This window comes from Siphateles boraxobius, unplaced genomic scaffold (assembly GCF_051911475.1).
Source record: "Siphateles boraxobius isolate OS27281-9 unplaced genomic scaffold, OSU_SipBor_1 19, whole genome shotgun sequence".
NCBI classification, from domain to species: Eukaryota; Metazoa; Chordata; class Actinopteri; order Cypriniformes; family Leuciscidae; genus Siphateles; species Siphateles boraxobius.
The window spans coordinates 6,977,076-6,992,045 of NW_027508799.1; the positions used below are offsets into that span (position 1 = coordinate 6,977,076).

A 14,970-nucleotide genomic window follows, 5' to 3' on the forward strand; every position below is an offset into this window, starting at 1 on the left:
CGGCGACGAACAGGCGGAGGATCTGACCTCGGCGGGCGGGTGAAGGCAGCAGCGTCCCTCCGAGGCAGGATGTGCCGGATGGCCTCCGTCTGTTTCTGAGCTGTAGAGAACTGTTAGGCAAAGATCTCCACAGCGTCGCCGAATAACCCAACCTGGGAAATGGGAGAGTCCAGGAACCGAACCTTGTCCGCTTCTCTCATATCGGCCAGGTTGAGCCAGAGATAGCGCTCCTGGACCACAAGTGTGGACATCGCCGAACCGACCGCGCGAGCTGCAACCTTCGCCGCCCGGAGGGCGAGGTCAGTTGCAGTGCGGAGCTCACCCATGAGCTCACGGTCCGAGCTACCCTCGTGCATGTTCATGAGTGCCCGGGCCTGGTGGACCTGGAGCAACGCCATGGCATGCAAGGAGGAAGCGGCTTGCCCACAAGCTTTGTAAGCCTTGCCCGTAAGAGCGGACGAGAACTTTCAGGCTTTAGAGGGGTGACGAGGATCACCTCTCCAGGAAGCGGCCGCCGTTGGGCATAACTGCATCGCAACGGCCCCCTCCACCGGAGGGATAACCTCGTAACCCTTCACCGCTCCCCCATCAAGGGTAGTGAGGGGGGAGGAGCTACTCAGGCGGTTTCTGGCAGAGAAAGGTGCCATCCATGCCCTCGTAAGCTCCTCATGCACTTCAGGAAAGAAAGGAACCAGGGCGGCGGACTGAGAACCAGTACGGCCCCCCCCGATATACCAATCATCCAACCGAGACGGCTCGGGACACGGTGGAGGGTTCCACACGAGCCCTACCGCCTCGGCTATCTTTTTCAGCATAGCTGACATTTCTGGATCTGGCTCGGGCAACACTGGTCTCCCGGAGGGAGACGACTCTCCCCCGAGTCGTCATCTCCAGAGTTCAGCTCCCCCTCCGATGCTGCGATTGACATCGTATCCCCTGGAAGGGCCCCAAATGACACGGCTGGCCTGTCCATTACAGAGGGACCAGCGGGATCAATGGGGAGCTCCACCGGTTGCGGTGTGAAAGAGGAGTGAGGGACCCACGGGGCCTGGCCGGGCGGATTACCCCTCACTGTGATCCTCAGATCACCCAGCTTGGACGGCACCCCAGTCTTTCTCTGGGAAGGTACACCAGAGGAAGAACAAGGGCGGGGCCCAGAGGTGGGGACTGCACCAACGCTTTTGACGAAGGCGAGTCTAGATCTCAACACCGAGATGGTCATGTTTCCGCAGTGAGAACATGACTCATCCACGAAAGCTGCCTCGGCATGCTGTAAGCCCAAACATGCGACACAACTTTCGTTACCGTCAGAGGGGGATAGTGCCAGACCGCACCCAGAAACGCACGGATGGAATGGCATCTTGAAAAAGACGCACTCACACCCATGTTGCTCTTTTAGGAAATGGGACCGTCACCAGTGGCGGAGCACACAGGGAATGATCGCGGCAAACACTGAATAGTCTTTCAACCAACAGTGAAGCACTCACTTCTCGCCCTCTAACCAACCGTCAACACACAAACAAACAATAGAAATTTGATGCTGTTAAAACAGCAGTTGAGAGCTGAGAAGCTTGCGATCACTGCTGCACCACGCTGTAGAACACCAACACTGGAGAGGTCTTCCCGTAAGAACACCGACACACTTGCTCGTTGAATACAACAGCACTCTTCAGAGACATCAAAGACGAACGGCTCCGAAGCGAAAGGCAACTAGTGCGTGCATCCACTTCCGTATTTATACCCGTGCCGCGGGGGCGGAGTGTGTGATGCAAATCACGCACGCCAAATTCCATTGGCTCGTTCAATAGTAATCGAAGATGATAGGCTCCCTAGCGTGATCCCAATTCAGTCGACGTCGACTACGTCTGACGTTATCGACTGAAAGGGAACTAGGGTTACATACGTAACCGAGACGTTTATTGTACATTTTTTCACTCATACTTCCTTTATAAACACATTACATGCATGCTTTAGGGTCTTTTGAATCCATAGATACCAAACATAGTGTTCCATCTCCATTACATATGGTGAATAGGCCCAAATGTAAAAATAGAGAAAATGGACCAAAAAGGGTTTAGTCCCCAGAGGGTTAAGGGCCTGAGTTTGCTCGTTGTACCATGGTGTTGGACTATTTTCTTTAATCTTCTTTAAGTGCAAAAGAGCAACTGTGTCTAAAGTGCTGGAAAAGAGAGTTAAAAGTTTCTGTCGCAATATTGAGTTCTTCTAAGCTATCTGGGATGCTGAGATGATGACACTGATCAGGGAGATTATTTATAAAGCAATCTTTAGTGGCATAAGTGATAGGTCTAACATATTTGAAACACGGAGTCTGCTTTGCGGCCTTGGCTAAATGAAGTTTACACAAGACTAGATAGTGATCCTAGATGTCATCACTGCTGCAGAATTTCAACGGCATCAACATTGATTCCATGTGATAATACTAGATCTAGAGTATGATTACGACAATGACACATCCTGACACTTGTTGTCTAACTCCGATAGAGTTAAGAATGTCTTTAAATGCCGATCCCAATGCATCTTTTTAGTTATCTACATGAATATTAAAATCACCAACAATTAGGACTTTATCTGCAGCCAGTACTAACTCTGATAGGAAGTCAGCAAATTATTTGATAAAGTCTGTATGGTGCCCTGGTGGCCTGTATACAGTAGCCAGCACAAATCTCACATTTGATTGATCATTTACGCTAGATATTGTTACATTTAGCACCAACACTTCAAACAAATTATATTTGAAACTAGTCTTCTTAGTGATTCTGAAAATGTTACTATAAATTACAGCAACACCTCCCCCTTTGCCTTTCATAGGAGGTTCATATTTATAACCGTAATCTTGGGGGGTGGACTCATTTAAAGTAATGTAATTGTTTGGTTTTAGCCATGCTTCTGTCAAACACAGCACATCCAGGTTATAGTCTGTGATCATATCATTAACAATAAGTGTTTTTGAAGTAAGGGATCGAATATTCAGCAACCCAAGCTTTATCATTTGTTCATTTGTATTATATCTGTTTTTATCTGTTGAACATCAATTCAATTTTTACCCTTAGATGGGTTTGGAAGTTTTTTGTATTTCCTAATTCAGGGAACAGACACAGTCTCTATGTGATGATATCTAGGTGAGAGTCTCTATGTGATGGGATTTACCTGACCTCAGTGACGTGAGACAGCTAGCAGACGGTCGGTTTAGCCAGTCTGTCTGCTTCCTGACCTGAGCCCCAGATTGTCATGTTTGAGCTCTAGGACTATGTACCATATTACTAGGGAGAAGAGCAGCACCATCCATCGACTTTTGATGCATGTAAACCTGTTGTAGGAGACTCTTTAGGAAACTTAAAATAGCGTAATAGGGGCACTTTGATATACTGTCACGTTTGATCAATTCACTTTCTCTCTCTCGTCTTGTGTGCCGTGTGTGTGTGTGTGTGTTTAGTGTGGGCGTGGTCACTGATCACTTCTGATCAGCAGCGCCAGCTGGTTTCACTTTGTATGTGGCTTTATATGTTCAGTAACTGGTGTCTCATGTTGTCAGATCATTGTTCGTCTCCGGTGTGTTCCTGTTCTTCGTGCGTTGCTGAGTGGGTTCCTGTTCGTCGTGCTGTCGTTCCCGGTTGGATTGTTATCGTTTCGTGTTCTGGATTACCTTCACTGGACTTCCACACACAGTCACGGATACTCACCACGGGATCACCGAGCACCTTCACCTAGGACATCACCAGCACTGCACCACCTGCTCACCTGGGTCCCTGCGCCACTGTTCCATCTGTGTTGTGCCGTCTCGACCCCAGTGTGTCTGTTCTGACCGTTCTGCTATCTGTTTGTCAATAAAGCGTTCATTGCAATTGCATCCGGTGTCGTTCCGTTATGTCACATATACAGATTATACTACATTAAACTTTATGTTTGCTTAATTATTATATTATATTATATTATATTATATGTTAAAGCATTTTAAAAGTACAGCTTATATATATATATATATATATATATATATACTACAGAAAACTTTACCAAACTACCAAACTCTATTTTTAGGAAATGAGTATTAGAGGACGCTGACTCTAAAATGAGTTCTCCATCTCCTGAATCAAACTGTGTGTCAATGAGGAGTGATCAGTCCATGAGGAATTTTCCCCTTGAATTCAGTGATGCAGTGACCTCTGACACCAGGTGAGACACTATTTTTGCATTTAACACATTTTTACCTAATGAGTATATGTAAATGGTGCATTCACAGTTTAGCTAGTGCTCTTAAATTCCATTTTTGTCTTTTGTCAGTATCAGCAGGAGACAGAGATCAGAGTCCGCAGAACCCAGCCGTGTGTCTGTGAAGAGTAACACATCCATGGATCACCCATTCCAATTCAGTGATGAACTAGTGACATCTGACCCTCTGTTAGTATAATCATGAAATTGCAAATTCACTGTAGTACAACTAATATAAATAGTGATTTAAGAGATTCGGTGAAGTAACACTAATGTACTTAAGCATTTGCATACAATTTAAAATCAATATCATATTTGTCTATAATGGTTACTGTAATCACTGTCATTTTGTTACTCTTTTCTTTTTAATTTCAACAGGAAGGAGATATATGAACCAATTAGATCTGTGCCCCCATTTACATCCCCCTATCAGACCCATATCAGACATGATGATACTGAAGCAGTCCTGCAGACACACACCCTGGAGACTGGATACCTGCAGAGAGTCAAAGACCAGCACAAAACAAGCATGAAGAACAAGTATGAGAGATTATTTGGGGGAAACAAGCTCCAAGAGAATGAAACCCTCCTGAGCAGGATCTACACACAGCTCTACATCATAGAGGGAGAGAGAGAAAGAGTTAATGAAGAACATGAGTTTTTTCAGATGGAGAAAACACAACACTCACAAGACAATGCAATCTACTGCAATGACATCTTTAAAAACTCACCTGAACCAGGATGTGAGGATAAAGACCAAATCAAGACTGTTCTTACTAAAGGCATCGCTGGAATTGGAAAAACCGTCTCTGTGCAGAAGTTTGTTCTCGACTGGGCCGAAGGAAAAGGGAATCAGGATGTAGATTTCTTGTTTGTTCTTCCATTTCGAGAGCTGAACTTGATTGGAGATCATCAGTTCAGTCTCCACAGACTTCTGCTGGACTTTCATCCTGAACTTCAAGATGTGGACTCAAAGATTTATAAAGAGTGCAGAGTTGTATTCATCTTTGATGGTCTGGATGAAAGCAGAATGACACTGTTCTCAGGTGCTCAGAAAGTTTCTGATGTGACTGAGACTTCATCAGTGGGTGTATTGATGTCAAACCTCATCGAAGGAGAGCTTCTGCCCTCTGCTCGCATCTGGATAACCTCCAGACCAGCAGCAGCCAATCAGATCCCCAACAAATACATCACCCGTGTGACAGAAATTCAGGGATTCAATGAGCCTCAGAAGGAGGAATATTTCAGGAAGAGAATCAGTGATGAGCATCAAGCCAACAGAATCATCTCACACATCAGAAGAGCAAGAAGCCTCCACATCATGTGCCACATACCCATCTTCTGCTGGATCTCATCCACTGTGTTTCAAATCATTCTGAAACTAGATCTCAGTCCAGAAATCCCTCAAACTCTGACTGAAATGTACATCCAGTTCCTGCTGATTCAGATCAACACAAAGAATCAGAAGTATGAAGAGAGAAATACAGAGAAATCCCTGCAGTCCAACAGAGAAGTGATTGTGAAACTTGCTGAACTGGCTTTTAAACAGCTGATGAAGGGCAATGTGATGTTCTATGAGGAGGACCTGAGAGAGAGTTGCATAGATGTCACTGATGCCTCTGTGTATTCTGGGATTTGCACTGAGATCTTTCAGGAGGAATCTGTGATAAATCAGAGAAAAGTCTACAGCTTCATTCATTTGAGCATCCAGGAGTTTCTTGCTGCTTTCCATGTGTTTTACTGTTATTTAAACTGCACCATGGAGACCCTTAAGGTTTTTTATTCAATGCATAATCTGCATAAAGGTGCAGTAGATAAAGTCCTTGAGAGTGAAAATGGACACCTGGATCTCTTTCTGAGGTTCCTGCTGGGGGTCTCACTGGAGTCCAATCAGAGACTTTTACAGGATCTACTGAAACAAACAGAGGACAGCTCAGAGAGCATCAAGAAAACTGCACAGTACATTAAAGAGAAGATCAAAGATGGACATGAACTCTCCACTGAAAGATCCATCAATCTGTTCCTCTGTCTGCTGCAAATTAAAGATCAGACTCTATCCAGAGAGATTCAGGAGTTTGTGAAATCAGACAAAAATCAGAAACTCTCTCCTGCTCACTCTTCAACAATTGCCTACATGCTTCAGATGTCAGAGGAGGTGCTGGATGAGCTGGACCTTAAGAAATACAACACATCAGATGAGGGTAGAAGAAGACTGATTCCAGCTGTGGTTAACTGCAGAAAAGCCCTGTGAGTAATTGAATCCTGTCTTTCATCAAGACTCTTTATGAATGAAAGAATATATTGTCATGCCAAGTATCTTGATACAAAATCTTGTATCATTTTTTTTCAGAATGGAATATAGCTGATATTATTGAAATGCCCATTGTAGAAAGAGGTTAAGGATTTAATTCTTGTGTTTTTCTCTTTTTCAGTCTCGCTGGCTGTAATCTCTCTGGTCAGTCCTTTGAAATTATGTCATCAGCTCTACAATCCTCAAACTGTGTTTTGAGAGAGCTAGATTTGAGTAACAATGACCTGTGGGATTCAGGAGTGAAGCTGCTCTCCGATGGACTGAAGAGTACAAGCTGTCAGCTGGAAATACTGAGGTATTAAGAACAAAAAAGAGATAACGTTCAGTCAGTCAGTCATAATGGTAATGTGTCTGTAGATGATCTAACTGTGTGTGTCTGTAGGTTATCTGGCTGTCTGGTGACAGAGGAAGGCTGCGGTTATGTGTCTTCAGCCCTGAGTTCAAACCCCTTACACCTGAGAGTGCTGGATCTGAGCTACAATCATCCAGGAGAATCAGCAGTCCAGCTGTTAAACAACAAACTGAAGGATCCAAACTACAAGCTGAAGATACTTAAGTATGTATAGCAGTAAGAGCCTTATTTGGTTTTACAGTAGATTGCTAATACTGTAAATCTTAGTTGATTAAAATTAAGTTGAACAAACTGTGAATCTTGCCGCCTTGAATTACATACCTAAGTAAATTATTGCTTAACCCTCTGGGGTCTAAGGTGTTTTTGGGGTCCTTGAGATGTTTTGACATGCCCTGACATTTGTGCTTTTTTCAGTTGCTTATAAACATATTAATGGCAAAGGTGTCATTACACTCTGCTTAGCACAAAAAGGACTACCATAATATGTGAGCAACATGTGTGTACATGTTAATATTTTTGAGAAAATATTGTTTATGTATGGTTATTAAAAAAACTAAAACTTAAAGGCCACAAAACACTTACTAAATATGTGTCCACAAGACTTTTGACTAATGGATGTTGTTGCCTAGACTTTTTGCTTCAATTGATCTGAAAATCATCCTGCCTAACCATTTACACAAAACAATAAGACACATTTTGTTTGGAAAGACAATATGCGGGTGGGTAAGCGACCATGGTAAACATGGTAAAAACATGTTTACTAATGTAGGTGCAAGAGTGAATGAACGGCACAGACACGCGCTGTATAACTGTAGCCTAGTTTATTCATTCACACACAGACACGCAATTCTTATTTAAACAGTCTTTTTGCGGTTTACAGACACTATTCCATAACGCAATTAGAATAAAGCATTTAAGAAGAAAAACCTTACTACATCAGCTGGATCCGTTGCTCCTCGAAATGAAACTACCAGCACTTCTGGTACATTTTCCAGGATTATTAGATAGTATTATTCCTCACAGCGTAGCAAGACGAGGTCAAGTAAAAGATTCTTATTAAACTTGATGTGTTTTATCCAGCTGATGTGGGCGTTGGCATGTTTGCATGGCTTGCCTCAGATCATTTGCGTTTGAATAGCGCGCACTCTCCGTGGGCGTGTCACATTAACACTTAATCAGGTATAATGAGCTGAAAAGAAAAAGACTGACATCTCTCTCTTTTCATACAGATTACACAAACTGAGAATATTTGTTTTTTATATAAATTACTTCATTTAAAAAAAGAGAGTTCAAGCTTCATAAAGAAAAAATCTCTCGTGCCTGTATGACAAGTATTCGCGGAGTTACAGTTAATTTTCGGACGCGTTTCAGAATGGACTTCACTGACAGAGAGAAGGCAAAACTCGCATCATGTTTATTTTTCTTTATTTGACCAAAAGCAACACAAAACTTTGTTTTTATTGTGAGTATACACAAAAAAATGGACACTTAACAGGATCGAATGATGTATAACACTTATATGTAAGATCAAAATCAACACAGTATTTTTTAGTCTTTTTTGCACTGATGAGAAAAAAACGAGACTATCACGCCGGCACGATAGCCGACCCCAGGGGGTTAAATACAGTGTTATGTTTACGCAGCATAATTCCTATAGCACTTCATAGAATATAGACTGTTTCAAAGCAGTTTCCTGTAATAAACAGGAAAATAATATATTAACGTTGCAAAGTTTTAAATTATTAAACAAATACAAATTTAGCTGCAAACCAGCTCTATAGAGGATAATAGGGGGTGGGGCTGAATTCATATTTGTTTAATAATTTCTATCTGGGCAAAAGAAATAGAACGGAAATAAGAAAAGCCAGAGCTGGAACACAAAGAGAGTCACAAAAGGAAGAGGAAGACGTCCAAGGATCACAAAAAGAAGATAGAAGTGAGGATTTGCGGGCCATCATCTTTTTCTTAAGGAAGACAGTCCACACCTCCTTTGGAGCAGAAAGACAAATCACCTTAGAGATTTGTGAGCGGGAAACATCTTTCTTTGTCCTGTGAAAGCGGCTCATCTGCATAGGTTATGATGGTGTTAAGAATTCGTCATTTCTACTCCAGAAAGCTGGTGCACATAGAATCATACATTTTACTGTAATCTCCTGTATATGACCAACTCAGTTAGACCGAGAGGATTAAAACATCAAGAAAGATATGTAAAAAGAATAGGAATACAAAGTTACATTCATATGCATGAATATAGGCATTTAGAGTTTACCTAACACATCTAGAGAAGTCATAACTATACTAACATGAAAGCAGAACACATCGGTATACAGGAAAATATTGTACCCTTTCAGAATTACTCATTTGTTGTGTCGTCTTCACCCGGAATTCTTTCTTGCCGGAAAGGGGGGTAGTTGAGGCGATAAAAATCTGTTTGAGGCTAGCTCATCCCCGTTTATGGCTGCTTGTTTTAACTCGCGCACGCCACAAAAGTGTCAATGGAAGCAATTAGATGCAGACTCTCTGGCGCTAGGCTGGTGAGTTATCGGACAAAAGTCAATGGTTACAAGCTTTCCTGAAACTCAGAATGGGTAAGTCATGTGAGACTGTTAGGGTTAAGCCCAAAATCGAGCTTAAAATCTTAAAATATGTGGCCAGCCTTAGTGGATAGAATATACCATTTGTATAGTGTCATGACTCATATGCCTGCATGTAAGATGAGGGTCATCTAATGCCTGGTTCAGACTACGATATTTTTGTCTGTTACAATAGTCACTATGTCAGATTATGCAATTGTTACCCCCTAGATCTTGTCATGACTCGTGGACAAGAAAGTGATGTCATCGAGAAGGTGGAACTATCAACTGACTTAAGGAAACAAGAGTTTAAACAACAAAAAATATAAAGGAGCATATAATGAATGTTTTGTTAGCTTAATGCTAATGCTAGTACTTAATTGGTTGCACACCCACACTTTCCTACATTGCAAAATGACTCCACCGGCAGTATGACTCCACCGGCAGCACCAATTCCATCATCTCTCTTCCATTTCGCCATGTCTGAAAGCTGTGAATGGGAGAGCTTCTGCGCTCCTATTGGTCGATGTCACAAGTGTGACGGAACCCGTCGTGGAGGACCAAAAACAATTAAACATGCTAGTCTTTTAATTGGGTCCGTTGTCGTCCACTATGACACACTATACAGGATGGATTGTGCCAATATCTGTCTGATTTAGTGCATTCTGAACCCAGCAAAAGATAAATCTTTTGTGAAGAAACCGATTTAATATGTTTTTTGACCACTCATTTTAATTGTGCCATTATGTCACTATGTGCCAAAATAGTAAAATCATTTCATTAGACTATAGACTATTACATTATTTGTTAGTCTGTGTGTGTGTGTGTTTTTGTCTCATTTTAGTTTGGACCATGGAGGACATTTAAGGATAAGACCAGGGCTGAGAAAATGTAAGTCCACACACACACAGGGTTTTAATGTTTTATGGGGACTTTTCATAGACATAATGAATTTCATACTGTACAAACTGTAAATTCTATCCCCTGACCTTAACCCTACATCTGAATCTTCCCATCACAAAAAAAAAACTTTCTGCATTTTTACCATTTCTAAAAACATCACTTAGTTCGATTTATAAGCTGTTTTCCTCATGGGGGACAAAACATTTTGGATATTACCATCTTTGTGGGGACAAATAACGTAGGGTTTACCAGGAACACAGACACTTCCCTATTTAATGATGACATTGATGTTCTTATCTGTCTTTCTGTGTTCAGATGCCTGTAATCTCACACTGGATCCAAACACAGCACACACTCATCTCATTCTGACTGAAGGGAACAAAAGAGCAACATGTGAGGCAGAGCACCAGCAGTATCCTGATCATCCAGAGAGATTTGTGTCCCATGAGCAGGTTCTGTGTCGAGAGAGTCTGACTGGACGCTGTTACTGGGAGGTTACATGGGTTGGCTCGGGTCATGTAGCAGTGGCATATAAAGAAATCAGCAGGAAAGAAGGGAGCGAATGTCGGTTTGGACGCAATGACAATTCCTGGAGTCTTTTCTTTTGTGATAAGCTTTACACTTTTTGGCACAATAATAAGAACATTGACATACCTGCTCTTTCACCCTCCTGTAACACAGTAGGAGTGTATCTGGACTGGTCGGCTAACATTCTTTCCTTCTACAGCGTCTCTGACACTCACACGCACACACACTTACACACATTCACCCCCACATTTACTGAACCCGTCTATGCTGGATTTTTAGTTTATCCTGGGTCTTCATTGTCTTTGACTCAGATTGACCTGCAGTGAAAAACCACAGAGATTCATATTGAAGCCATGTTCCACCTCTGAGCAAAATTAAATTAAATTGTGACATGATTAATTTCTTTCTTTCTTACAATTATGAAAGTTGCAATTGTAGGCTACACTTGGCACTCAACCAGAATAATACTTTTACCACCACAGAATGCCTAGTTGAATTCGCCTTACAATAAAACGAGGTTGATCGCGAATTAGTGCTCTGTATCTGCTGCTCACTCCCATTCGTTTAGTTGGCATGAACGCGTTTCGTCAACAGTTCATGTTTAGATAATGCCAGATTGTTGACAATCATACACACTGCTCAAACATTCTAAAACTCAATAAAACCAGTTGAATCAACTGGATTGTACACTTCAAAAAAAAAAATATATATATATATATATATATATAATATATAACCTTTAAATACATTAGCTAATTTAATAAGATATCGGGCCTATATTTGGACACATCAAGAGATTTATCCTGAAAGGAACTTTGCCTGCAATTTAAGATCCGTATCATCAGGCTGGCTATCCGACACTGTCCATATGAAAGAAAGCGATTAACATCCATATTGTTCTGCACCCCTACGATAAAGCCACTGAACTGCCCCTCCAAACCCCCATAGGCTCTCTGACAGGAGATTTTTGAAAAAAAATTTTTTATTATTTTTTAATTCAAATAGGCCTAAATCTCGAACCACAGTGAGTATTTCGTGCTTCTGTTAAACTAAATACCATTTATAGAATAATTATGAACTTAAATGAAACCATATCGCACCATTTCGACAAAGAAATTATTTGATCTGTTTTATACATTTTAATTCAGGGTGATTTAGCTACATTTAATTAGACCGAGATTTTCACTCTTGTCCTTTCCTCATTGGGAAGCGCTCATACACATGTTTGAGTAGATCCTTGGCAACTCTCGTTGTTTTCATATGGATTCCATAATCAGATCATATTTATTCACATTTAAAGCTTTAGACATATTTCTTATCGTGACTGAGTTGAGGCAAGTGGCCTAGTTTCAGTTCATTTTTTTGACGCAGAGTTCCTGAAAAAAGTTAATACTTAATTTGTAAACTTCAATATTTCATTGAAAACAATCCCAAAACGCTTTGTGCCATTTTTATAATCTGTGCATGCATTAAGGCCACTGCAACCAGGATCGTAACTGAAACTGCATGTTATTATCTATCAATACAGGAGCAGAAGTGCTCGTTCTGATTTTTTTGTTTGTTGTTTATCCCTGCTCCCCGTCCCCCCCAGGCAAATATCACCTTGCTTACAACGTTTTTAAAAACTCTTTCTGTAAATGGAAAGGTTTTTTTTTCTCGTTTTTTTAACAGAACTGCTATTGAAATTACGATTGAAATTATTATACAGATGTAAATTCAGTCATTCTGTTGGATAATATTTGTTTCTTAGTGTAAAATGGAAATGCATGGTAATTTTATTTTATAAATATAAGCAAAAAAAACAATATGGTGTAACAAAGTTTTAGAACTAGACAAATCTCTCTGCATTAATAATGTTACGTTTTTCTTTCATTAAATTTAACCAATTCTGTTGTAGCCTAATAGGCTTTATGTATTATTTTTAAACAATGTGTTCTATTGTTTCGTGTTTTTTATTTTTTTTACATATTCAATCAGTCTCATTCTTGTTGAAATAATGAAAATAATTTTTACAAGACCTTGTGCTGTGTTATAACAGAGATATATAATAGTTCACTGCTCATACAAATAAAAGTCTATATGTATACTATATGTTTACTATTTATACATAACTTGTATATGATCGTTTAATAATGAAAGTACTACTTTGTAACATGCAGTTTGAACTCCACCAAATCTTTGTTTGTTTCATTTTTGTACAGCAAATGTCAATAGCTCTTGCTTTGATTTTTCATGTCTGTTGTAGGTTTATTTGGAAATCACCATAGATGTAATATTTCATGCTTACTGTTAATTGACATTACCCCAACTTGCATTTCAAAATGCAATTTGCTGCTGTTTTGCAAAATTTCCATTTGCGCCACCTGGCGGTCATTTCGCGAACGACTTTAAAATGCGACTGGTTATTTTTGCCGCAGTGGTAATCGGGATTCTGGTTGACTACCTACTGTGTAGTCACGTTGGTTGTAAGCATCTTTAACCCTGGTAGGCAGAAATTTCTATTCTAACCCTTTCTCGTTCAAAGTTTTATTTATTGAATGACAACTTTGCAAAAACTATTACTGTACGATGGAATATGTGACCGATCACGGAAACTAGGGACACAAGTCGGCAGCACAACTTTAGAGCAAAATGAGATAGAAGCGTTTTTTTTTTTAAATTGTGAATTTCAATTTTTTGCAGAATCTGTTAGTTGAAATCACGAAGAAGCCTCTCCATGTTTGAGATAGAGCCTCTCCAACAGTTGAGACTGTTGAGACAGTATTGGTATATTTAAAAGCTTACATTTTGAGGTTGGAATTGGCTTGTTTTTGGAGATTCTAGCATGCAGTAGGGGCGTGGCGTGTCATTGTCTGTGTGTATTTCCATACTGGATAAGCCAGGCTTTTGCCCCCGCCCTCCAAGTGAACAGCGTGGCTACTTATTATGCTGCGCTCTGGCTGGCTCTATCTAATATAAAAATTCAATGAAGATGGACGCCGCAAAGATTGTCGCAGACGAGCTGAACCGTGGCAGTTACACCGAAAATGTTTTGAAGTACTTCTTCGACAAGCCGCGCTGAAAGAGCGAAACTTTTGTGAAAAGGGGCCATAGAACCGGCTGTAAAAGCCTGACTCGCTCAGAGAAGGAGGTACTAGTTCTATGGCCCCTTTGCAACATGTACAGCTAGGGGCAGAATGGCCTCCGGGTTCTGATCGCCGCACTTCGTGGGCTCGGGAAACTGAACCGGAGGTATGGGCGCAGCGCACGCGCCCTCTGTGCTTGAATGCGGCGACTCACTGACCTCGCTAGCTGGCTGTTTCATATGTGACGTCCCGATTGCTTTGAATGGGGAACGTTTTGTGAACAGGGAACAGACTTAATGGACTGGCAACAATCTCCATAGAACATGAACTGGCACAGAGAATCGAAATAGAGGATGCAGTTAAGACCTTTGCTGCGATGAAGGCCCGCCGTGCGCGCTTCTTAAACGTAAGTTAAGCTTCATTTGCTCTTTAGTCGTTATTTAAGATGCTGAACCTGCTGATGATATAATGTGCTTGCGGACATTTCATTTGTGTGTGTTTTACGCACATAAGAAAGTGGTGTAAAGAGTTTTGCAACAGTAATTTGAGGAGGTGAAATGTGATTATTTGGAAAATTCCTGTCATAACTTCTTAAAGAAAAATGTCAGCAGGCATTTGCCTCCTGCATAAACTTTAATATTGTTGACATTTTGGGCACACGTGCGTTGTGCACTATTTGCGTTATATGTAGGCCTATGGCTTATTGGTCTTTGTGTGTTGTTGCTGGTTATGCATTATATGTATTCTAAGAAAAAATGATGTGGACGACGAAGATCTCAAAAATGAAGTTTATTACAGCATAGCAGTGGCAAGGCACACGAAGCACCTTGGGTTCATCGGCGTCAGACTGAACCCAGAACATTCAAATCTTAAACCTTTTATCCTGTTACTGTTTACCACTCTTAATGTAAATGAAGTTGCTCTTGTTGTAACAGCTGTGTTCTGAACTTCTGTATGTTAAGAATAACAAATTCGTCTTCTCTCTCAGCATGGAGCTGAAGCTCTGTCTTA

General features: G+C 41.0%; 1 protein-coding gene across 2 annotated transcripts in view; it reads left to right on the forward strand.

Annotated features, from left to right (window-relative positions):
• Positions 1-13,066, forward strand: part of LOC143742423 (NLR family CARD domain-containing protein 3-like) — a 59,555-nt gene extending 46,489 nt beyond the window's left edge. Inside the window, exons 2-9 of one of the 2 annotated variants that reach the window (XM_077235272.1) lie at positions 3,554-3,808; positions 4,057-4,191; positions 4,300-4,416; positions 4,606-6,474; positions 6,660-6,833; positions 6,921-7,094; positions 10,308-10,354; positions 10,682-13,066. In XM_077235272.1, the coding sequence (XP_077091387.1) occupies positions 4,088-4,191; positions 4,300-4,416; positions 4,606-6,474; positions 6,660-6,833; positions 6,921-7,094; positions 10,308-10,354; positions 10,682-11,220 (3,024 nt within the window). In that variant the 5' untranslated portion in view covers positions 3,554-3,808; positions 4,057-4,087 and the 3' untranslated portion in view covers positions 11,221-13,066. The remainder of the gene's footprint in view (positions 1-3,553; positions 3,809-4,056; positions 4,192-4,299; positions 4,417-4,605; positions 6,475-6,659; positions 6,834-6,920; positions 7,095-10,307; positions 10,355-10,681) is intronic. The other variant, XM_077235271.1, reaches the window with a different exon arrangement.
• The last annotated feature ends 1,904 nt before the right edge of the window (positions 13,067-14,970 follow it).